This window comes from Equus quagga, chromosome 15 (genome assembly GCF_021613505.1).
Source record: "Equus quagga isolate Etosha38 chromosome 15, UCLA_HA_Equagga_1.0, whole genome shotgun sequence".
NCBI classification, from domain to species: domain Eukaryota; kingdom Metazoa; phylum Chordata; class Mammalia; order Perissodactyla; family Equidae; genus Equus; species Equus quagga.
This window is the reverse complement of record NC_060281.1, coordinates 30,653,402-30,678,734: the sequence shown is the minus strand read 5'-3', so window position 1 is coordinate 30,678,734 and position 25,333 is coordinate 30,653,402. Positions and strand designations below refer to the sequence as shown.

General features: G+C 40.1%; 1 protein-coding gene across 2 annotated transcripts; it reads left to right on the top strand.

Moving 5' to 3' along the window:
• The first annotated feature begins 9 nt into the window (after positions 1-9).
• Positions 10-25,333, top strand: PSMB9 (proteasome 20S subunit beta 9). 2 transcript variants are annotated; one of them, XM_046640368.1, is made up of 6 exons: positions 10-188; positions 2,273-2,340; positions 3,074-3,205; positions 3,851-3,980; positions 4,225-4,366; positions 24,251-25,333. In XM_046640368.1, the coding sequence occupies exons 1-6, from the start codon at positions 129-131 to the stop codon at positions 24,265-24,267; spliced, it is 549 nt and encodes a 182-aa protein (XP_046496324.1). In that variant the 5' UTR covers positions 10-128; the 3' UTR covers positions 24,268-25,333. The 2 variants fall into 2 exon arrangements, with proteins under 2 accessions (XP_046496324.1, XP_046496323.1); XM_046640367.1 differs by lacking the exon at positions 24,251-25,333 and adding an exon at positions 4,922-6,068 and having other exon boundaries at positions 12-188.

Sequence of the window (25,333 nt, the reverse complement as noted above, 5' to 3'; positions counted from 1 at the left end):
GGCCACCGGGAGAGGACCCAGGCGCCCCCTGGCGGGCGCGGTGAAAGGGGCGGGGCTGTAGGCTGCGCACCACGCGCTGTCCCAGGTCGGAAACCAGTGCCCCGGGCAGCGAGGAGCGCGGCGCCGGGATGCTGCGTGCAGGAGCACCAACCGGGGACTTACCCCGGGCCGGAGAAGTCCACACTGGGGTAATGATCTGGGCTGGAGCTTTAGCAGAGGGGTGGAGAATGTAGAGCGACAGGGAGACCGTGGAAGGTCCAGGGAGTGAATGCGGAGACTAACGAGAGCGCGGAGATAGCTTGTAGCAGCCAGTACTTGCACCCCACAATGAATATAGGACATCCGTATTCTGAAGGGGATCATCTAGGGGTCCGGGAAGGGGCTGGGCACTCGAGGCTACCGGAGAAGGGGGTGCTTTGGCTCTTAGCTGGAAGCGTCAAGGGGAAGCTGTTCTAAAGCGCTTTCGCTTTCACTCTGAACTGGAGAGAGGGGCTCGTTAAATCAAGGGAGGAGGTTGGAGAAGGTGCAAAGAGATGAGAAAATGGTGCTCTGGGTGAAGTAGGGCCAACACTTGGGAGAGGGCACTGATTGAGAAGGGACAAGTCATCACACAAACTTTTGATAAACTGGCCCCTGGATAACTCAAAGCCCAGCACCGATCATGGGGGTTCCATATGAGTTGATGGTGCCCTTCCCCAGCTTGGCCCAGGAAGCCCCCTGCTTGGCCCTACTGCTGCCGTGCTCCCTTCCCTGTGTCTTCCCTGCTTACTCCCACATGCCTGTTGGGGGACTTTGTCCAGGCTGGGCGCCTGGAGAGGATGGCGGCCCAAGGCTGGCTGGCTTCTGCTCCCAGAATACTGCTGCCACTCTTGGCTTGGGAGCAGCTTTGTCATAGACAAATGGGGTCTGCAGAATGGGGTTGCCCCTGTCCTCTGGTCCTCTGCTCGTGGTAAATCAGTATGTCAGAAAGTACGCTCAGGGCAATATCACTGGGCGCCAGAGTAGCTAAAGAGTGGTGAGAAAGATAGCAGTAAAACCACCGATAAATTAGAAAATCTCCCCCCACCGCCAGATGAGCAGTCGAAAGTAGGAAGTAGAAGTCAAAACAAGGGATGGAAGTTAGACCTCGGTTTTGTCCCAGTCTGCTATTAATTCTGTGTGACCTTGGATGAATCACTTGCCTTCTCCATGACTCAGTTTCCTCATTTAAACCAAGGATCTTTAAGGCTCTTTCCAACTCAACAGGAGTAGAAAAATTGTAGCTTTGTCCTCCTTCACTCTTCCTTAATTCTTTTCTTGACCCGGAAAAGTCAGCTCAGACTCTCCAGTCAAATCCCGTCTTGGTATAGTTCTCTTCCCTATCTCCTGGGATATCTGTTTTCCTCTTGATCAGAAGTCATTACCTGAAACTTTTATTGTAAACCGTCTTGTGTGTTCCCTGTTGCTTCCCTCCGTCCTTAACACATGGCCATGCTAACCACTTAGCCCCTCGATGTTTTCTTCGTTGTTCAGTAAACTGAAAGAGCTTGCTTCTGATTAAGTGGGAGAGGGGGTAGAGGATTTAGTACCAAAAAAAGACTTGAGCTGTTTCCCAAGGTCACAGTAACTTGCTCTGCATCGTCTATACCACATTTGCACACACAACAAGCACATGTGGTGGAGGTAATTCACTTGTGGGGCTGCCTCACTGGAACTCAGAAGTGCCTCCTGAGCCCTTCCCTCAAAGGGAACGCTTATGGGGCTGGCCCCGTGGCTGAGTGGTTGGGTTTGCGCGCTCCACTGCTGCGACCCAGAGTTTCCCCTGTTCAAGTCCTGGGCGCGGACATGGCACCGCTCATCGGGCCATGCCTTGACTGGAAGGACCCACAGCTGAAAGTGCACAGCTATGTACAGGGGGGCTTTGGGAGAAAAAGGAAAAATAAAATCTTTTAAAAAAGAAAAAAAAAAGGGACACTTATGCCCCTAGGAGCTTCATCCCCACCTCTCTGCCTACAGTGGAAAGGATTCCATGCAGGAAGGTTGGGGCTTAGGGAAGTGGTTCTTTCTGTGTTGTACCACAGCCAGGTTGTGACATTCCCTTGCAGCCAGGAGAGGCAATAGAGAAAATGGGAAGATGGGGAAAAAAATCCTAGAAAGTGGGCATTAGCTCTGGCCTGAATTACTGAATGACCTTGAGCCAGTCTCCTCTCCTCTCTAGGAATGTTTCCTCATCTATAACATGAGGGGTCAATGATCTTCACGCTTTGACATTTCATATTCTGTGTCTCTACAGACAACCATCATGGCAGTAGAGTTTGATGGGGGCGTTGTGGTGGGTTCTGATTCCCGGGTTTCTGCAGGGTAAGTATCAGTTAAGGTGTCTGCTTTTGGAAGGAAGCTAATGGTCCCAAATACACACTTTTCATACCCATTCTTGAAGAGACTGGTGAACTGGAGCTTTGGAGAAATGGGGTTGACCTTTCAGAAAGGCCACTATAATAAGATATTGGGTGGGTTCCCAGGTCTCTGAATTCATGGAAGAGCATCTGGAGCCTGAGTGCTTATGTGGCCTGTCCCTGGAGTCTGAGAAGGGGATGGGAGGTAGAGATTTGAACGGCCCTCTTTCCGTCTGTGTTTAGAGATAGAAAAGATGAATCTGCCAAGCAGATATTCTGGTTTCTCATCTTTCACGTGTTGAACTAATTTTGCCTCTTTCTCCTTCCTGGCCAGTTTCCTCACATGCAAAATAACTATACGGGATTAAGTCAATATTGCTCACTTTATGTTCCCTGAAACGCATAACTTCCTCAAGATGGTTAATAGCAAAGAAAAATTGATAAGAGGAGTATTATTCTTAACTCAGTATTTCTTGTTTATTATAAAACCTAAGGCTGAAAATAAGTCTAATTTTGATTATTACTTGCAATGTTTCATTTATTTGAGGTGATATTTTTGCTCCCTGCTTTAATCTAAGCATTAAATTTCATGCACTGCGTGGCTGTCCTCTTGTCAAAAAATTTGAGTAACACTGGACAATTAACCTCAACAATTCCTGTGACTCTAACGTTGATGTCTGTTGACTCCTTCCTGACAGAGAGGCGGTGGTGAACCGAGTGTTTGACAAGCTGTCTCCCCTACACCACCGCATCTACTGTGCTCTCTCTGGTTCGGCTGCTGATGCCCAGGCTGTGGCCGACATGGCCGCCTACCAACTGGAGCTCCATGGGTATGAAACTCGAAGCTCTCGGGTCCTTACTCCACACCTGCTAGAGCTCCCCCAGCTAGTGAACCCCAGTACTGTGTCATCTTCCAGGAGAACTGTCTTGTTTGAGCTCCTGCTTTTGTTAGCTTTGAACTGGCACTTGAATCTCTCTAAGCTGATTGATGCATCTGTGAAGTGGAAATAACAGTACCTACCCTACCTCACCAGGTGGTTGTTTTGCAAAGAAAATGATATATGCGAAGGCAGTTTGAAAACCTCAAATCACTATCCTAATATAAATAATGAGGAAGGATGATGATGTGGCCCACCATAATATCAGGCAGTTACCATATGAGAAACCAAGGTCACTGGGGCGGAAGCAAAGCTTACCTGCTTTTACCCACATGGGCAGGGCCCTTGCAGCCAAAAGAGAGTTATATCACTGGGGGCTGAGTGGGTGAGACAGAGTAAAGGAGGGGAACAATTGAAATCTTCTTATCAATTGTTGGAATGAGACTCTTGTTCCCCTGTGCATGTGGGAGGTGAGCTAGAGTTTGAACTATTACAGCTACAGGTTTCAGGTGTCACTTGGCAGGGATGACGGTCATGCCACAGGAGGGTGGAACCTCAGGAAATTATATTGACCCCTCTTCCTAACATTTCCTTCAGGATGGAACTGGAAGAACCTCCTCTTGTTCTGGCTGCTGCCAATGTGGTGAGGAATATCACCTATAAATATCGGGAGGATCTGTCTGCACATCTCATGGTAGCTGGCTGGGACCAACGTGAAGGGGGCCAGGTGAGTCTCTCCCATTGTACTCCCTCCCTTGGGTTCCCCACTCCCTTGTAGAGGGAGGTGGAGATCATATGTCATTCTAGCAATGAGTTCCAAAGACAGTGCCTCTAAAGGCATAGTACAGTCTCAACCAATGGGGATATGAGATACTGGGGTTTCATTGCAGAGTGCAGAGACCACTTGCTTGTCTCACTTGGAAGGAGAGGACTGATACTTCTATAATCTGACCTAAGGATGCTTCCCTCAGGTATACGGAACCCTGGGAGGAATGTTGACCCGACAGCCCTTTGCCATTGGTGGCTCTGGCAGCACCTATATCTACGGTTATGTGGATGCAGCATATAAACAAGGCATGTCCCCTGAGGAGTGCAGGCGCTTCACCACAGATGGTAACTGACCAAGTGGATGGGTACCTGGGGAGGGTTTTTAAACACGGGAAGGAAGTAGAGTATGAGGAACAGAAAGAGGAATACATGGGTGACCATTTAGTTTAATGTCCAAGGGGAACACTTTTGAGAGTGAAAGGAGGCAGAATAAATGCTTAACTAAATGGAACTTCAGGGCAAAAGGCATATACCAGGGCTGTTCTGAGTATACCAAATTAACATACATGGGTCTCTAAGAACTGACGGTGTGCTGGAGATGGTTTGGGCCAGCTCATACGAGCCGATTGTTAAATATTCAAGGATTTGTGAGCTGCTTGTTAAGCTATTTGTAACTTTAAATCGATTGCAGTGGGAGTACTGAGACCATAGACATCAGGAGATGCTACACATGAAGGCTTTTTTTTTTAAGTTGGTTTACCAGCATACCACTAAATATGCTTTCCTAGGAGATGGGTTTTGAGGTCTGAAGGTGGTAGTAGGCGTATGAACAGGAGGGGAAGAAGATTTTTGAAGCTAAGTCATTCTCTCTCCCTCTCTCCAACTTGAAACCCTCTACAGCTATCGCTCTGGCCATGAGCCGGGATGGCTCTAGTGGGGGTGTCATCTACCTGGTCACTATTACAGCTGCTGGTGTGGACCATCGAGTAATTTTGGGCAATGAGCTGCCGAAATTCTATGATGAGTGAATCTTCCTCACACTTCCCTTCCTTAGTTTGTAATAAACTCTCTGGGAACAGAACCTGGTATGGTCAATGGGAAACAGGTGCTCAGGGAGATGAAGCTGGGGGGAGGGGTGGGCTTCTTCCCTCCCAGATGTCAGCACACCCTTTTTATTCCTTTGTTCCCGGGTCTGAAACATCCTTCCCAGAAGAAGGAGCGGGGGAAGTATACTAGAAAGAGTCCTATACATGACAGGTCATCATGTACTGAGTGATTCTGAAGTCTTAGAAAAAACAGAAATTCTCATTCTGATGCCCAAGGGGTGATGGTGCAAGTGAGGAGTTGAGATTCATTCCTTCAAGGCTAAGACTGATAGGCAGATACGACAACTACCACATGAGAGTTATCTAGAAGCACCAGCAAACTCGTGGAAAAAGAAATTTCTTTCATAATGCATTCATTCACAGTAGAGACCAATACATGATAAATGCTTAAATATTTGGGGAACGTTTGTGAATTTCAAAGAATAATAACAAGAACCAAAAGCTACATTTACTGAGCCAGGCACTGGCTAACTGTTTATGAACTTCATCCCTTAGAATCCAAACAAACAAGGATAACAAAAATCTTATATAGGTACTATTACTACTTCTATTTAAGAACAGAGGGAGACTTAGAAAGAGTAAGTCACTTGACCAAAGACAAAGCAAGTTCGAAAGCTGAGATCTGGGATTTAGTTTTACCCTATGCCCTTACTTTATCACCATATAAACTTTCCATTCCCTCAGGCTTCATATATCGTCTCCTCCTGGACATCTGCAAGAATTATGCCACCACATTAATTGACACTTAGGAAGTGGGTACCAGATGCCTGAGTAACACTATTAAGCTGAGTTCTAGTCCTGTCTATGCCATGTACTTCCTGATCGACGGACAAATTATTCCCCTTCTGTGAACCCTCATTTCCTGTTCTGTCAAATGAAGGTATTGAGTGACTTCTTTTTTTTGTTAAAGATTGGCACCTGAGCTAAGATCTATTGCCAATGTTCTTTTTCTTCTTCTTCTCCCAAAGCCCCCCAGTACATAGTTGTATATTCCAGTTGTGGGTGCCTCTGGTTGTGCTGTGTGGGATGTCGCCTCAGCATGGTCTGATGAGCGGTGCCATGTCCACGCCCAGGATCTGAACCACGAAATCCTGGGCCACCAAAGCAGAGCGTGGAAACTTAACCATTTAGCCACCGGGCTGGCCCCCTGAGTGACTTCTAAGATGGTTTACAGCTCTGACATTCAATGCCATTTTGCTAATAAGTGAGCAGTTAAGAGATATATTTAACAGAAATACTAGTATGCTCCCCAGGAAGCATTTGTCTGCTTTTCCTTCTGGATCTCAGGCTACACATACAAATTCAAAGTACCTCGAAACAATCCTTCGCCCTTGGGAGTGTGTGTTTGGTTTTGGGGGAAAAAATCTAAAATTACTAGAGCTTTGAGTTCTTTCTAGCCATGATATTTAATTTATTTTGAAGTTTAAAATAATAGTTTAAGGGCCTGTCTCTCCCACTGATCACAATGAGAATCTCTGGAAAGTAGACAAGAAGCAAGTACTAGAGGCTTCTGAAAAGTAAACAAAAGTAGGTGGGTTGTGAAGAGAGTCAAAACTTGGAGAGGAAACCCACCCCAGGTGGTTTTCATATTTTTTTTCCTCTTTCCTCTCAGGGCTTTTCCCCGAAGTCAGGCCTCAGGTGCCAAACTGCCCAGCTAACTCTCCAAAAGAAATACCATCTTTCCCACTAGAGGAACCGAGCAAAGGGGCCCTTGTGGGCAGGAGAGTGTAGGAGAATCTCTAGAATAAGAGTATGAAGACGAGGATTCCCTAATTCTAGATATGAGCCCTCCTGAGTAGCAGTTACTCCTAAGCTGCACATGCATGTGACACGCCCGAAACAGCACAGCAAAGACTCTGAGAACCGAACTAAGATTTTAAACCTTTTAAAATTAGAAGGCTATCTTTTTTTTATTGGTCAAAGAATTGTGTCCTTATGCCCCTCATTCCAAAAAGGGTTTATAGCAGCTCATAGGGACAGACACAATATAAAAAGAAGGAGAAGAAGAAATGGGGGAAAGAGAAAGTCAAGAAAATAAGTGAAGGGGCTGGCCCGTGGCCGAGTGGGTGAGTTCACATGCTCCACTTCAGCGGCCCAGGGTTTTGCCAGTTTGAATCCTGGGCGCGGACATGGCACCACTCGTCAGGCCACGTTGAAGTGGCATCCCACATGCCGCAACTAGAAGGACCCACAACTAAAAATACACAACTATGTACTGGGGGGCTTTGGGGAGAAAAAGGAATAATAAAATCTTTAAAAAAAAAAGAAAAGAAAAGAAGCCAAGGGATAAAACAAATATACAACATGAATATCTTTAAAAAGAAAAATGGTGTTTTGCTAGAGCTGTATTCTACTGGCTAACAAGAGCAGATGGTAAATATTTAGGAATTTTGCAAGACAGTTGGTAACCATTGATATAGCTTAATATTGACCATGGTGGAAGTATTTCACCTACAGAAACCAGCAGTGCTACAAGTCTGGACTTTTTGTGTTTTTCCCCAGACAGCCAGTTTAACAGAACACATGTTTATCAGCCGGCTATAGTTGGATAAAAAACAACTAGCTCTGAGCTACACAATAGTGAAAGCAAAGAAGGAAATGAAGCTAGTAAAAGATTCAAAAGATCCATTCAAAAGAAACAAGCCATCCAAAAGATTATGTGTATGTATATAATTTTTCAAGTCACAAAGAATATTTATTGAAATAGAATATGCATTATGCCATAAAGAAAATTCTGATAAGTTCCAAATTATCAGAATCTTTGAAGCAATCTGTGTTTTGCAGCCATACTGTAATAAAATTAGAACTTGATAACAAAAAGATTCCCAATATTCTCATGGTTTGCAAACTAACAAAATATTAGTAAATAACATGGATTTAAAAAGCTGTCATAAAGGAAATTAACTCATTTAGAAGTGGTGATAAAAACGTTCCATAGCAAATTTTGTGGGACACAGCTAAAACAGTACTTAGAAAGAATTTTATGGCTTCAGATACCTTCATTAGAACAAGAAAAGTTAAAAATAAATGATGTAAAAATTCTCCTCAAAAATTTGGAAAAAGAGCAGTTGAGGAAACCTAAAGAAATAAGAAGAAAGGAAATTATAAAGATAAGAATAGAAAGCAACTTAATAGAAATCAAAAGCTATGTAGTGAACATTCACAAAACCAAAAGCTGCTTCTTAAAAAGATATTTGTAAGATATTCAGACTTGGAACAAGACTGGTCATGAACAAAGGGGAGAAAAAAATGAGTAGATAAAATATAGAATGAAAAGGGGAAGAACTGCTGATATAACAGAGATAGGAAACATAGTAAAGGGTATTATGAACACATATATGCTAATAAAGCTGAAAACCTCAGTGAGATAGGTAAATTCCAAGAAAAAATTAATCTACCAAAATTAGCACAGGACGAAATACAAAATTTGACTATACCAATAAATATTGAAGAAATGGAAAAAGTTGTCAATGACGTCTGATAAAAATATTTGTTTTAAAAGCCCAGATGTTTTCACAGGTGAATTCCATCAAGTATTTCAGAAACATGCAACTCCTATCTTATACATTTTTTTCTAGAAAATAGAAAAAAAATTAAAAGCTGCTCAGCTAATTTTATCAGGCTGTCATAATCTTGATTCCAAATTGAAGTATGGAAAATTCAAGAAAAGACAATAATAGGCCCATTTCACCTTGAACATAGATGGAAAAAAATAAATAATTATTTGCAAACTGAATTCAACAGTATTAAAAATAATAATAATATATCAAAATCAAATGGAAAATCCTTAGAACACAAGGGCGCATCAATATAATAACAAATAATGCTATGATTTGCCATATTCACAGATTAAAAAAGAAAAATCATCTGCTTTTCTCAATTAATAGAAGGCATTTTTTAAAGTTAAATGTCCATTTTTGATTTCTGAAAAAAGTTAAGGAAGCAGGAATCAAAACTTTCTCATCTTGGTAAAGGTTATAGTCCAAAAAATCCATAACAAGCAGTATACCTAATGGAAAAATCTTAGGTGCCCAAGACAAGAATACCCAATATAATTATTAGTTTACACAGCGCTGAAGTTCAGACTAATGCATAAGGGAAGAAAGAGAAATGAGAAGATTGGATAAAACTATTGTTATTTGCAGATCATATCATCGTCTGCTTGGAAAAACAACACCAGCAGAAGAGCAAACTATTCAAATAACAGAGGAATTTATCAAAGTTTTCAGCAATAAGAGCAACTTACAAAAGTTAACAGCATTTCCCTACACCAGAATAACCAGTAAGAAATAATTTTAAAAATTATTTATTTATTATAATATATATTATATGTAATATATAACATATATAATATTCATAATATAATATATTATTATATTGCTTATTATAATAAATAAATAAAAATTAGAAATCATTTATAATAACCAAAAAGCTATAAAGTGTCCAGTGAGTAACGTAATTAAGAATTCATAGAAAAATATAAAACTCTAAAAAAGTCATTGAATATGATTTCAATAATGGAGAGTCATTTTGTGTTCTTGGATGGGATCACAGATGGGGCATATCAGTTGTCCTCGCAAATTAATCTTTGAGTGTAATCTCAATTGGAACTCCATTTGATCTTTTTTAAGGAAATTTATGAATTTATTATAAAATATGTATGATAGAATAAAGTCCTCAAATAGCTAAGCAAACCTTTAAAAAAGAGCAAGATAAAGGGGATACCTGTCTTCAGAAACATGAAGACATTCTATGGATCTATAAGTATAAAAAAGACACACTATAAATCCAATAGTTATTTTTCAAAAAGAGAACTTGACAAGGAAACAGAATTCCAAAACGAGGTATGGAAATAGAGAGCTGACACACACACACACACACATATATGTGTGTGAACCTAATATACAATGAGGCTGGCACCATAAATCAATGGGAAAATTATGGATTATTTAATAGGTGTTATTAGAAAAAGAGAGTTCAATATATAAAGAAAAGTAAAACCAGATCTTGACCTAATGCCACATATAATCGCAGGTGATTTGATTTGAGAGTTAGATAATGCCAAATGTCAGTGAGGAAATAGGGATGAAGGAAGCCTCCTGCTGTGCTGGTGAAAATATAAACTGGTGTAGCCATTCTGGAAAGAATTCTGTGATACTTGATCAAAGTAAGTGAAAAACATTCTAGGATCCAACAGTTCCACTCCCAGGAATACACAACATCCCCCACCCCTCTACCCCCCCACCCCCCATCCCCACCCAACTGTCTCGCAGGCCCGTGAGGAGACTTGTATGAAGATGTTGAGGATGTTATTTCTAAGTATTTGTGGTGGCAGGGAGACAGAGGCAATCTTCATGTCTACCAGAGAGAAGGGAGGAAAAATGTTGTGAATGCACAACCTGGAGTACCGTGAAGAAGTTAAAAGTAATGCATTAAAATGTACACATAGTAATGTGGATGGATCTTTAAACCAGAGGGTTAAGGAAAACAAACAAGTAACAGAGTAATCTATTTAGCACAAAGCCACTCACTTTAAATAAACAGTAAATACACACAAAACGATACACATTTTGCAAGAATACATATAACAAAAAGATACATGCAAAACACAGTAGAATGGTTGCCTTTAGTGAGGAGAAGGAAATTGGAAGTAGAAAATGTGGATAAAAAGAAAGAAATAATAACAAACACAGAGAAGATTTTCTATGGACCAATGATGACCATGTCTCGTGAACTGAGGAATATAATTAATTCTACGATTTCCATCTAAGACTTTTCAAAAGCAATGACTCAAAGAAAATCATAGGTCTAAGAGGAATGTCTCCTACACTTCCAGGACAAATATTATATAATTCTCCATTTTTCCATCCAACTAAACAGACAGGGAATATAGTTAAACTGTTCGATTGAAGGTCAGGATTTAGAAATGGAGGATAAGAATTAAGAATATTTAGATTCCTTCCTACATTGCAGCATCTCTCTCCAATGCATATGTATTTTTTTTATTCTAAATCTTTTACAACTAATAAATATGTTCTATTTTATATAACAAACCAGAATATGTGGCTTATCTTTGGTCCTCTTTACCAAATTCTTAACTCGGCTGATTATGGGCATACATTGTAAAATGAAAAATGTTTAAATTCCATTGGGCTTATTCAGACGCATGGGAAATTGGTTCAACAATATTCAACTTTACCCAGCAGTGTTTATGACAGAGTTCTATGTGTAGCATAAGTATGTGTAATACAGAATATATGCTCTCAAAAACTCAGAAATGAAGTATGGAGTTCATTTTTAATCTAAACTATGTTGACATAGAAGAGAGTAGATTTCTCTAGGAAATGTATTAGTCAGGGTTCTATAGAGAAACAGAACCAATAGGATGTATAGAGAGAGAGAAATTTACTTTAAGGAATTGGCTTGTGTGATTGTGGTGGCTGGCAAGTTCAAAATGCACAGGGCAGGCAGGAGACCCAGGGAAGAGTTGATGTTGTAGCTCAAGTCCGAAGGCAGAATGGAGGCAGAATTCCATCTTCCTCAGAGGACCTCATTCTTTTTCTCTTAAGGCCTTCAACTGATTGGAAGGCCCGCCACATTATGGAGGGTAATCAGCTTTACTCAAAATCTACGAATTTAAATGTTAATCTCATCTGAATACCTTCACAGAGACATCTAGACTGGTACTAAAATATCTGGGTAACATAGCCTAGCCAAGTTGATGCATAGAATTAGCCATCACCAGGCTCAAGGTGAAACTTCAAGATGAATGTGGCAGAAGTGTTAAGGAAGGAAATGGACTCAGTCCTAACCAATTAGCACAGCTGAATCATCATTACCGAAGTGTTGGACTAACCCCACGTCCAAAGTAACATGCCACAAGATTTTAGACTAGGATAGGTACCAGGCAGATGCTAGGTGTTCAGTTGAGGTTTTCGTCCCTACTTCATAAGCTGGCTGCTTCAGACTGCCCTAGAGAGCATACATAGATAAAAGAATAAATTAAAAGCTTTTAAACCAAACTCAAGACATGAATGCAAAATTTTAAAAGCCACTACAGCAGTTTTAAAGATATCTTTTCTCCTACAACCCAGCACAGACACAGATGAGGATCAAGCCTAGAGTCTGATGATAAGGGTTGTGAGGCTGTACAACACTGTTAACTACCGAACCCCATAGGGTCCCTTATGGTAAAGTAAGGCTGCTGGTTGGGATGGATTTGGACCCTGAGATCGGAAATGGGGACATACGAGCAGACACAGAGAAGTCTGAGGACTATGAATCACAAAATCCCCCTGAATATCTTTGCTGGAAGAAGCAGACCCATTGCCTTGGTTATCTATTGCTGCTCATACCCACTGTATTAGTTATCTATTGGTGTGTAACAAATAACACCAAAACTTAGCACCTTAAAATAATAAATATTTACTATTGGGCATTACTGGGACAATAGGGGAAGTTTGAATACGGACCGTGAATTTGATAACGTTGCATCAATTTGAACTGTCTTGAGGGATGATGATGGTATTGTGATTATTTAGGAGAAATGTCCTTGTTCTTAAAATACACATGCCAAACGATTTAGGGGTGAAATGTCATAATGTCCACAGATTACTCTCAAATGGTTTAACAAAATAGTTCCTCATCAGTAAATGGATAAATAAAATGTAGTGTATTCATACAGTGGAATACTATAAAAGCAATGTATATTAATGAACTATTGATAATGCAATAATATGGATAAATCTCATAAATTTATTGAGTGAAGAAGCCAGACCACACAAAAAATATATACCATACTCTATGTTTCAGCTGTCTATTGCTGTGTAGCAAACCACTTCTAAATTTAGTGGCTTAAAACAAAAACAATCATTTTATTATCTCATGTGAGTCTGTGGGTTACCCAGGCTTTAAAAATCACCAATATAGCCCACAAACCAGAGCACTTATCCACGGCAGCCGCTCCACATAGCACCTCACATTCCATGTATGGACATTAGTTATGTTTTCTGGCTGCCCATCAGATTTGAACATCTTTAAAATACTGTAAAATTTCCCCTGCCTCATGAGTGCTGCCTCCCCATAGTAGAAATCAGAAAACTCACTTCCCCTGGCCTTCTTTGAAGCTAGGGCACAAATATGGGACCTAAATCCACCACTCAAATTCATCCACCTTAGACTTCAATTCAAAACTCGGCAACAGGAGGAAATGGGCATCTCTGCACTCATTTCACTGGCAGAGGTGACAGAAGAAGTGACTTTGGAGAAAGCTGTGGTAAAAAAGGTGAAGTTCCTAGAGCAGAAGTGGCTTAGAAGTGTCTTCAGTAGTGCTTGCAGCAAAGTCTAGTTTCTAACAACAGAGCAAACAGCAACATCTAGAAGCGGTGGGGCAGCAACAGTGGCATGGTTTATCAGACCTGTTCTCTGTGTGTTTGGGGCCTTTATCTGAGCCCAGATATATTTATAATGAGCCTTCCATTGTTGTTTCAGCGTTTCCACTCAAAAGCCTAATTCTGAGAGAAACTTACGTTAGACTTTTCAAAGTCTTATCAAACTCATTAATGAGGGAACCAGGAAGAAGGCAAGAAACTTGATTCCAAAAATATTTGCAAAACAAAAATGTGTGTAGTCAGGAAAAATTGCTGTTAGAGATTCAAAATGGTTAATGTACTACAGGGCAATAAAATCATAACCTTGGCACTATCTTCTTTACCAGAGAAAAAGCAAAGCCATAACACCTTATCAGCTTTCTACAAATTAACCTCTAATAGTCTAGGGTTGGCTGGGTTCTTTTTAGTCAAATTACAATCCCTAAAACACTCAGATTGTGATCAGGCAGGATTATAAGAAAATATTCAGGTATGGTATTAATTAAATAATCAAGCAAGCACAATTTTGCCTTATTTCCAATATTTGGAACATTTTTCCTACACAATTCCTACTCCTAAGGTACAGAATTGACCAAATAAGATTTTTCAGAAAAGTTCTAATTCAGTATCATTAGTTGTATGTCTCTTCTATTTGGCCTCTTTTAGGATTAAGACTTAATGACCTCCTTTTTGTGGAGGTAACAAAACGAAGGTCTTCTGATTTTAAGACTGGAGAGTTCACATCTGTCTGGAAGGCTTTAGCCTATAAGGTCATAATTCTCATCATTTCTATTATAACCAGAAGTAGTTTTATTGCCACGCTCACATCTTGGGAGAACCCTGCCCTGACTCTCCTCCTCAGAGTTTTGTTTGCAGTGCCTATGACTGTGGATGAAATCCCATTTTCTCTGAGATGCCCAAAGTTCAGGAGTGATCCTGGCTTCTCAGAAATAGCATCTTTTCCCACCTATCAGGTGGAGACTTAATCAACTCTGACTCAGCATGCTAGGAGGACTTAGTCAGCCTTGTTTCCACATTCAAACTGAAGTCCTTCTCTTTAGTAGTAACTTTTCATACCCAACTAAATGAGATTTTCCTTTAAATGAGACATTTCTGTCATGATTCCAAATTTGGAGATAGAAGGACTGTTAAACCATTGCACATCACTACATTGCCGTAAAAACATAAAGCAACTCATAAAAGCACTTTGTATAGTGTTTGCAGAAAAGAACTGTATGTCAATTTTTCCATAGAATCATCATATATTCTACCAGTGATGCTATCTACAAAAACGTTTGATTGTTGAGGGCTGGCTCCGTGGCAGTGGTTAAGTTTGTATGCTCTGCTTTAGCAACCCTCATTCGCCAGTTCCGATCCTGGGCATGGACCTACACACTGCTCATCAAGTGATGATGTGGCAGCATCCCACATAGAAGAATGAAAATGACCTATGACTAGGATATACAACTATGTACTGGGGCTTTGGGGAGAGAAAAAAAAGTGGAAGATTGGCAACAGATGTTAGCTCAGGGCCAATCTTCCTCACTAAAAAAAAAGAAAAGAAAAGAAAGCTTGATTGTTTATAGATGTGTAGTAGTTAAAAAAGCAAAATCTCACTCAATGTCCTTTAACAAAGGATGCTGAGATTTCTAAGCTTAAAAGATTGTGAAGGCATTTCTCAGAATTCCAATTAATAGGGTTATTATCATCCTTAATTTCTCCTGAGTGTCTATACTTTGTCATACATATTAAGATTTGCTATAGGATATTTTTTGCTGAATTCTGAGGTTCCACTGAAACAAGACACCATTCAAAGAACATTTGCTTTCGGTTTCCATGAGCATAGGCTAAAGTTGAGGGTTACAAATAGATAAATTAAAAAGAAAATAAACTGTTTTTCTCATGTGCTTATCAGAAAATATAACATTTAAAACAATATTCTAAAACAAATCATCATATTAAATTAGTTAACAGTTTCGGCCAGTCTTATTTCTTGTTTCATTGATCTTGGGCCAGCAGACTACATTAATAAATTCTTCTGCTTCTATATACAATTTTTAAGTCCCCTGGTACCATCTGACAGGGGTCAATAGGTGGCAACGTTAGCTGAAAGTGGTAAGTTTGTTCTCCTAGTTATATTCTCTGCGAGATCAAGAACCGGAATACCTGGTAGACTCATTTCCACTGAGCCCCTGAGATTGTCCTTTTCTGTTGTTTCTCTCAGAAGACCCAGTTTGTTTTTGTTTTTGTTTTTAGTATCTCCATTTTTTTTATTGAGTTATTGATAGGTTACAATCTTGTGAAATTTCAGTTGTACATTAATGTCTGTCAGTCATGTTGTAGGTGCACCACTTCACCGTTTGTGCCCACCCCCACCCCACCTTTCCTCTGGTATCCACTAAACTGTTCTTAGTCCATAATTTTAAATTCCTCATATGAGTGGAGTCATACACAGATTATCCTTCTCTCGCTGGCTTATTTCACTTAACATAATTCTCTCAAGGTCCATCCATGTTATTGCAAATGGAATGATTTTGTTCTGTTTTGCAGCTGAGTAGTATTCCATTGTATATATGTACCACATCTTCTTTATCCATTCGTCTGTTGCTGGACACTTAGGTTGCTTCCACGTCTTGGCTATTGTAAACAGTGCTGCAATGAACATTGGGGTGCACAGGACTTTTGGGATTGCTGACTTCAAGCTCTTGGATAAATACCCAGTAGTGGGACGGCTGGATCGTATGGTAGTTCTATTTTTAATTTTTTGAGGAATCTCCATACTGTTTTCCATAGTGACTGCACCAGTTTGCATTCCCACCAGCAGTGTGTGAGGGTTCCTTTTTCTCCGCAACCTCTCCAACATTTGTTGCTATTAGTTTTAGATATTTTTGTCATTCTAACGGGTGTAAGGTGATATCTTAGTGTAGTTTTGATTTGCATTTCCCTGATGATCAGCGATGATGATCTTAGTGTAGTTTTGATTTGCATTTCCCTGATGATCAGCGATGATGAGCATCTTTTCATGTGCCTATTGGCCATCAGTATATCTTCTTTGGAGAAATGTCTGTTCATGTCTCCAGCCCATTTTTTGATTGGGTTGTTTGATGTTTGTTGTTGAGTTGCGAGAGTTCTTTATATATTATGGATATTAAGCCTTTGTCAGATATATGACTTGCAAATATTTTTTCCCAGTTAGTGGGTTGTTTTTTTGTTTCAATCCTGTTTTCATTTGCCTTGAAGAAGCTCTTTAATCTGATGAAGTCCCATTTGTTTATTCTTTCTATTGTTTCCCTTCTCTGAGAAGGCATGGTGTCCGAAAAGATCCTTTTAATACTGATGTCAAAGAGTGTACTGCCTACGTTTTCTTCCAGAAGCCTTATGGTTTCAGGTCTCACCTTTAGGTCTTTGATCCATTTTGAGTTTATTTTGGTGAATGGTGAAAAAGAATGGTCAATTTTCATTCTTTTACATGTGGCTTTCCAGTTTTCCCAGCACCATTTGTTGAAGAGACTTTCTTTTCTCCATTGTATGCCCTCAACTCCTTTGTCAAAGATAAGCTGTCCATAGATGTGTGGTTTTATTTCTGGGCTTTCAATTTCAGAAGACCCAGTTTTTGATGATAGCCTATAGCAGAGACCTTCAGGCAAGCATGAGAGAAAAGCAGAAAGTGTCTGTTTATAACAAGAGCAGATGGCTCTGTTTAGTCAATTATAATAACCAAGAATACCAGAATAGATGGGTAGAATCTTCTATATATCACTAGTTCACCAAGATTTACTAGTCCAAAGGTAAGAACATATTCTAGACAGCGAGGACGTTGGCAACTTTCCATGGTCTTCTAAACTATCCTGTAAAGTGTAGATCAGGATTCCTACCAGTTGACAAGGGCATTTTAAACCCAGAAACAAAATCTTTTTTAAAATGAATGCACTGACAGTCACCATGCTAGACCTGGAATTTGGACATGAATGTGCATTTACCCTTCCTGAAACATATACGGTCTTTAAAACATACATTAATAATATTTTTACCTGGACAAAATTAATCAAGGAAAGGTTAAGCTCCTGTTTTTTATTTGTCAGTTTTTTCCACTTTGTTGGTTTGATATACAGAGTAGCTTTTTTGATAGTATAGAATTAATTTTAAACATAAACCACGCCAAATGCACCCAATTGCTTCTAGCCCCCTTCATTTTATCTGGTGAAAGATTAAGCCTTTGGTGCTACCTAGTGGTCAAGTGGGTAGTGGCTACCTAGTGGGAAAAAAAGACTTTTTTGGAGTAAAAGACAGCTTGACAGTTTAAATATTCTGAATTCAGGGTCTGGGCTTCAGGAAGGCAACAACACAAAAGAATTTTCAGAGGAAACTGGTCACTTAATTAAGATAAGTGCACAGCTACCTGAGAGGGAGCAATTATTATAGCTTCTGCTAACCCAACAACCAGAGTGACAATAAAACATTTTTTAAATAAATGTAAAGAAGGTAATACAATAATTATAAAAAGTTTTAGGGGCTGGCCCGGTGGCACAGCGGTTAAGTGCGCAAGTTCCACTTTGGCGGCCCAGGGCTCACCAGTTCAGATCCCGGGTGCAGACATGGCACCACTTGGCAAGCCATGCTGTGGTAGGCGTCCCACATAGAAAGTAGAGGAAGATGGGCACGGATGTGAGCTCAGGGCCAGTCTTCCTCAGCAAAAAGAGGAGGATTGGCAGCAGATGTTAGCTCAGGGCAAATCTTCCTCAAAACAACAAAAAAAAAGTTTTAGGTCTCTCAGAAGCAAAGGGCTTTTGTTGTTTGTTTTAAAAAATGATTTAAGAACATGACAGTATCAGCACAAAGCATTAACAGTTATCAGGATACTGAGTGAGAGTATTTTGATAACTGGGCAAATCACACTAAAGAAAAAAACCTTTTCTACCTGTTTTTAAGAGTACAATGAATATTTCAAGACCAATTTTGAATTACAAGTCCTCTTATTTTTTGCTTATTAATTTTAATTCATCATTGTGTGTGTTTAAACGTAGAGAAATATGCATGTAGTTAGACAATAATATTACTGAAAGCTTTCAACTTCAGCTTTAAAATGCAACTAACCTTATTAATACAATACACTAGCATATATACCACACCAAATTTACCACCTTAATTTGAGCTTTGCAAAAAGTAAATATGGACAAGAGTATATACATAAAAACCGCTTGGTGACCCAGTACTTTTTCTCTTTGTCTCTGTGAACTAATATTTCTTTTAAGAATTTTGCAGGTAATCAAAATTCATTTATTAATTAACTCAATTTAAATTTGTCCAAAGTCATAAAATCATTTAGGTTGAGACTACAGAGTTGAACATAATCACTATTGATCTTAGAAATTTTTCAGAGGTGAAATTTTAAAATTTTACAAAGAGAGCAATTGGAGTAACTAAGTCACATGATTTGCAGCATTGTCTAAAGTTCACAAGAGCCAACAGTTAAAAAAATTAAAAGCAGCCCGTGTGATAATTTAATTAGATTAAATGCATATATTTATATTTAGGTTTGCTTCCCAGAAATTGAGACAGCAAATGAGTCTAATGACAGGAAACGAATCCTTTTTTTGTAGCTTCCAATTTGTTGCTTCCAACATAATAGACAGAGAACCTAATCAAGTTGTCAGCTATTACATCATTTAAAATAATTTTTGATAGTTCACTATGGGATTTAGCAAATATAATTCTGCAAAAATTCAAATAGTTAAGCAAAATTGCTTTAACAAAATTCCATCTGTTGCCATCTTCTCATTTATGTGCACAAAGTTTCCAAGTGTTTGCATATATGAAAGGAAAATTCAAAATAAAATTGATGCTAAATTCTGTCTCATTCTAGAAATAAGTGTTATTCATCCACAGATATATTAAATTAATTGGGAAAAGCTCCATCTATCTTATTGAGAGATTCATTGCCAATATAATTTTACTTTTTATAGTTGACAATTATTTATAAAAATGTGTAATAAATTTATACTATTTTGATCTATTGTATACTATACCTGAATACAATAATAAGTCAAACAAAAGAAACATTTTAACTCTTAGAACTTTATGGCCTTAGAAACTTTATATTGATTGACTTTGTTGTTGCAGAGAAGTATGATATGGTGATCAACCAAAAAAATTTGCAAGTTTAAATTTAGGATAAAATTCTGGTAGGCAAGTTGAGTATGAAATGGGGAAAAAGAAACACAACACAAAATGTCTGAATGTTTATATTTATGAAACAGATGATGATGCGTATAAAATAATGGATACATTTTTTAAATGATGTAACAGTTTTATTTTCTAAATTCCGATACTGGCCATAAACTTCTATATATTTAAACTTATGATAAGAATTTTGTTGTCAGCTTCAAAATGCATAGGGAGAAGATTTTCACTTCTGAGAGATAGAGTAGATGTGCTTTGTCCTGTTCTTTCTGCTAAGCTAAGTACAACTAAAGATCCTGGACATTATTGTAAACAAATATAAGACTCCAAAAGGTGGAGAGAATAAGGCAGCTAGGGAATCCAGGACCCAAGGAACCACACAATGGTGAGCTCCCTGGATTTTCTCCTTGCCTTATATATCTCACAGTCAGAGCTCAAAAAGCCAGCAACCCAGAAACACCAAGAGCCACAGGGAAAAAGGGAGGAGGGGCAGCCTAGCAAGACAGAAAACTTTCAGGCAAACTGCCCTACTCAAGCCAAACCTCACAAAAATCTGACTCCATCCCCACCAGCAAAGGCCAAGTGAGCAGCCTAGAGTTCCACACTCGCCAGGCAGTAACAAGGTGCCCAACCCCCCAACACACACACACCCCAGGGTGGTGTCAGGGAAAGTGGGTAGGAAGCCAGAATGTTCTTTCGTTCTCGGTGGAAACGGGCCCCCTTCCCCCGCCCCGACAGTGTCAGTGGAGACCTTGACTTAGAGTGAAGCATCTCTTCCCTGCCCCCCTGGGGTGACGTCAGACAATGCCTAGTGGAGAGTCAGGATTTTTATCATCCACCAGAGCTAATCAGGCAACCACACCCACCCTGGACACCCACCCTCATCTTGGTGTCAGTACTGCTCCCATGTGGAGAGTAGTAAGAGGCACCCTTACCTCAACTAGTCAGGGAGGTAACAGTGAACACCTAGTGGGGAGTCAGAATTCCCATTCCAGTAATCAGGACCCCCCTGGAGTGTCAATGGAGGCTGAATGTGGAACCTGGGCTTCTCCCCCTACCTGGCAGTAATGAAGTTCACCCCACTAGCCCTGTTGGAGTGCTGACAGAAGAAGCCATCCATACCGTATGATTCAATTTGTATAACAAATATGATACAACAAAAGTATAGAAATGTAGAAAAGATTAGTGGTTGCCTGTGGGAAGGAGGTGGTGGGGGTGAGAGGAAGGTGGGGTGACCATAAGAGGGCAAGATGAGGGATACTTGGAGTAAAGAAAATATTTTGTACCTGGACTGTGTCAGTGTCAATATCCTGGTTGTGATGTCGTCCTACAGTTTTGCAGGATGTTACCACTGTGGGAAACTGAGCAAATAGTAAAGGGTTCTATCTATTATTATTTCTTACAACTGTACATGAATTTACAACTATCTCAAAATAAAGGTCTAATTTTAAAAGTAAGTATGAAGATGTAAAGTTTTTCAAAATATTTTGAGGAAGTAGATCAACGGAAAGTTTGAGTGAACCAAAACTATATCTGGAATTCTAGTTGCAAATGAGCCTCAAAAATTTGGCCTGACTCTTGTGTGACCCGGTTCTAGACCATTATTCTCAGTTCTGCTATTGCTCTCTGTGCATGTTGAAGCCAGATAGCTCTTGAGTTGCAGGACCACCAAAATCCCGTGATCTGATTTGCTCTCCCACACCCTGGCCTTTGGGAGAGAAAAGGAAGGGGGATGGAGGATAGTTCTCCCTTCGTCCTATTGTCCTTTGTAATGGACTGAACTGTATCCCCCACAACCCTCCAAACTTCGCATGTTGAAGTCCTAACTCCCAGTACCTCAGAAGGTGACTTTATTTGGAGATAGTGTCTTGAAAGAAGTAACTAAGTTAAAAAGAGGTGATGAGGGTGGGACCTAATCCAATATGACTGATGTCCTTATAAGAAGAAGAGGTTAGGACGCAGGCACACAGAGGAGAAAGGCCATGTGAAGACACAAGGAGAAGACAGCCATCTCCAAGCCTCAGAAGAAACCAATCCCACTGACACCTTGATCTCGGACTTCTAGCTTCCAAGACTGTGAGAAAATAAATTTCTGTTGTTTAATCCCCCCAGTCTGTGGTCCTCTGTTATGGCAGCCCCAGCAAACTAATCCATCCCCGAATATTTGGACGTAGGCCTAGTCCTTACTATTGAAGGGACTGCTATGATAAGACTGTAACATTTAATTAGATTTTACTGAAGGCTTGGGCACAACTGAAGAAAATGACAATAGGAAACCCTTCAATTCTTTTTTTTAAATTAATTTTTATTGAGGTAACATTAGTTTATAACATTATATAAATCTCAGGTGTACATCATTCTATTTCGACTTCTGTGTAGACTATGTCATGTTCACCACCCAAAGTCTAATTGCCATCCATCACTGTACTCATGCGCCCTTTTACCCCTTTCCCCCTGGTAACCACCAGTCTATTCCCCGTGTCTATGTGTTTGTTTGTTGTTGTTATTGTTTTTATCTTCCACATATGAGTGAAATCATACAGTATTTGACTTTCTCTGTCTGACCTATTTCACTTAGCATAATGCCCTCAAGGTCCATCCATGTTGTTGCAAACGGCAAGATTTCATCTTTTTATGGCTGTGTAGTATTCCGTTGTGTATATATACCACATCTTTATCCATTCACCATTGATGGGCACTTAGGTTGTTTCCAAGTCTTGGCTATCGTGAATAATGCTGCAAAGAACATAGGGGTGCCTATATCACTTCAAATTAGTGTTCTCATGTTCTTTAGATAAATACCCAGAAGTGGAATAGCTTGATCATATGGTAGTTTTATTCTTAATTTTTTGCAGAATCTCCATACTGTTTTTCACAGTGGCAGGAAACTCTTCAGTTCTGATGGAAGATATTATGGATCTTAGAGATCACAGCCCAAGACCCTAAGAGCTTTCCAACTGGAAACAGACCAAGTGTGGCCGCCTCTACCAAGGCTTGCCCATATTCCTTCGGCCTTACCACTGCAGTGCACACTGGCTGGACTTTGTACCACCAGCATTTGCATCACTCTCCTGAAGGTTTTCTCAAAAGTCATGGAGGCCACTCTGCCCCACTCAACGCAGACTAGAAGGGACAGGGAATTCATATGCCAGGAAGCAGTCTTCAACCAATGACTGATGAAAGCTGGTGTGTAAATACCTGGCTCCTTCATTCCTCACTGGGATAGCTCTAAGGCATGTGTCCCACAGTTTCCCCATGGGATTAATCTCCAGTCTTTCGCCCTCTATTGGCTGCCCTCCCTTCCCTATCTAACTTCCTCCAATCTGCTACCCAAGCTTCCTGCGCCTCCAAAAAAACTGCTCTCACTCACGTCCTTGTCTCAGGGCCTGCTTCTGGAAGAAACCAAACTAAGGCACCTGACTGCGCAGCAATGCAGTCAGCTCCTCTCTACCCATTATCCAGAGTAATTACCCATGCCTGTTATTCTATTGAATATTAAGCAAGAGCAGTTTAGAAACTGTCAGAAATATTTTTATTTTGTTCAAATTTGTAATATTCTGTAAAAGAGAGACAACATATTGCCTCTGGTCCTGCCCTTGCATGCCCAAATTATCTGAGTTGAGGGGAGCACTGATAATACGTGACACAATATAAAAGGATTACAGGGTACAAGACCCCCAAACCAGTCCCTGACAGTCTCTCTCCTCAGCCCATGGATTCTGTCTCAACTCCAAGGCAGGAAAACTGGCTCTAACATTCTCAAGAGTCCTTCCCAAGCCTATCATTCATGGCATAAGCATTGACTTCAGATATTTACTAGCCTAGGCCTTTCTTTCATCTTTCCTCTTCCTTGGTTTTCAAAAGTTAAATTTTAAATTGAAGAGCTTAATCTTTTGATCGTCATTGTTTTGCTGTGGCTATCTAAGGCATGAAGGGAAAATGCCTTATCTGCCTCTATAGTAGAAGGACAAAACGATCTTAGCTGATGTCTCAGAACTTTTCCCTGCCATACACCTGTGTGTGTAAAAGCGCAGGAAATGTCCTAGCAGGACACATGCCACACTGCACAGCTACCTTTAGGAAGCAGAGTGGAGTGGGGAGGTGAGAATGACAAAGGGGGACTTTTTATCCCATGCTTTTCTGTATGGTTTGAACCTTTTATAGCAAGAGTGAAATCAGAAATTTACTATGGAATTTTTTAAATGACAAAAAAAAATTGAACCTTTAAAAAAGATGAATGAATTTCTACTAGGTGGCAGTAGAAAAACATCACAGTCAATGTCAGTCTGAAAATGAAGGGCAAGAGGAGATATTCATTAAGCTGATAATCAAATGCTGTCGCCTATTTATAGCTGCAGATATTTATTAACTAGTTCAGTCTAAGGTTGAATTTCTTCATGAATGCCAGATGATATGAGCAATGCTTTTCCAGTTATGTGTGTCTGTAACCTGCTTTTCTGTCATCTGGTCTGAGATGTACCACTACTGACATTGAACAATGGCAGTGCATTATGGTCAGAATGATAGAAGAGACACACACAGTGATAACAAAAATATATACCCTTTTTCCTTAGGTGAAGTACAATTGTAGAAACGTGCACTGGATCTGCACACATTCCTCTCCTGAAGTCTCCCTGGATAAAAGGAGGCATGAGTATTCTGAAGGAAGAGCCAACACAAGTGGATGTAGCAGCCTGGCCTAACCTCCAACACGTCTGCCTCAATGACCCGATGTCTTTGCCTGTTTCCTTTTATTCTATTCCATCCCGAATCGGGCCCCAGCTCTGGTCTAGCCAATAGGTGTGAGTCTCACATATTCTCACTTGTGATATGCTATTTCTTTTCCCTAGAGGCCAAAGTTGGTTTCTAATAACCACCTGTATCATCTTGCAGAGGCCTTTTGAAATGGGTGGCCAGATTCACCTCACTATGGCTGGGGGACACCATGACTCCTCAGATTTACTTCCCTTGGGATCTAAAATCTGCCAGGACTGGACAGCAGTTTAATCCTTGAATGTGCTCTATTAGACCCTGGCTCAAGACCCTTACTTCTCAGCCTACCCCCTCCCCCCTATGCCTTATTTCATTTTCTTTGATTCTAACTAATGCCAATTCCAGTAGAGGCTCAAGTCAGGCTCCTTCATCATTGGTCAGAGTTCCCAGCAAATCGTGCTGGAAATCCTTAGCATTTTAACAATGGAGTCACTGCTCCACTAGGACTAATGGGCAAGCCAGGCCCATTTCTGAATGCAAGAGTCTCTGTCTCTGGGTCACTTACTTTCAATTGCTAGGTTATTTCATTTCAATCCTCTCGGCATTTTTTCACTTACTGTTTATTTTCCAATTTGATGTCCTACTTGTTCCTGTACTCTTTCCTCAATCCTTGGACCTAGCATCTTCTTTCTGGCTCATTTCTCTCACTTTGGCACCCTGAGTCCCTTGCCAAGTAAACTTGATAATGTTAGACATCTTAATTTTTGTCTATCTAGTGATTTTAAAATGTCGTTTCAAAGGCAGTTCTAACTCACAATTCTCTGATAACTATTGCGGATATGCAAAATTTTTTACATATTTATTGGTCATTTATATTTCCTTTTCTGTGAAATGCCGATTCACATCTTTCCCCATTTTTCTGTTGGATTATTGTTAAATATTCT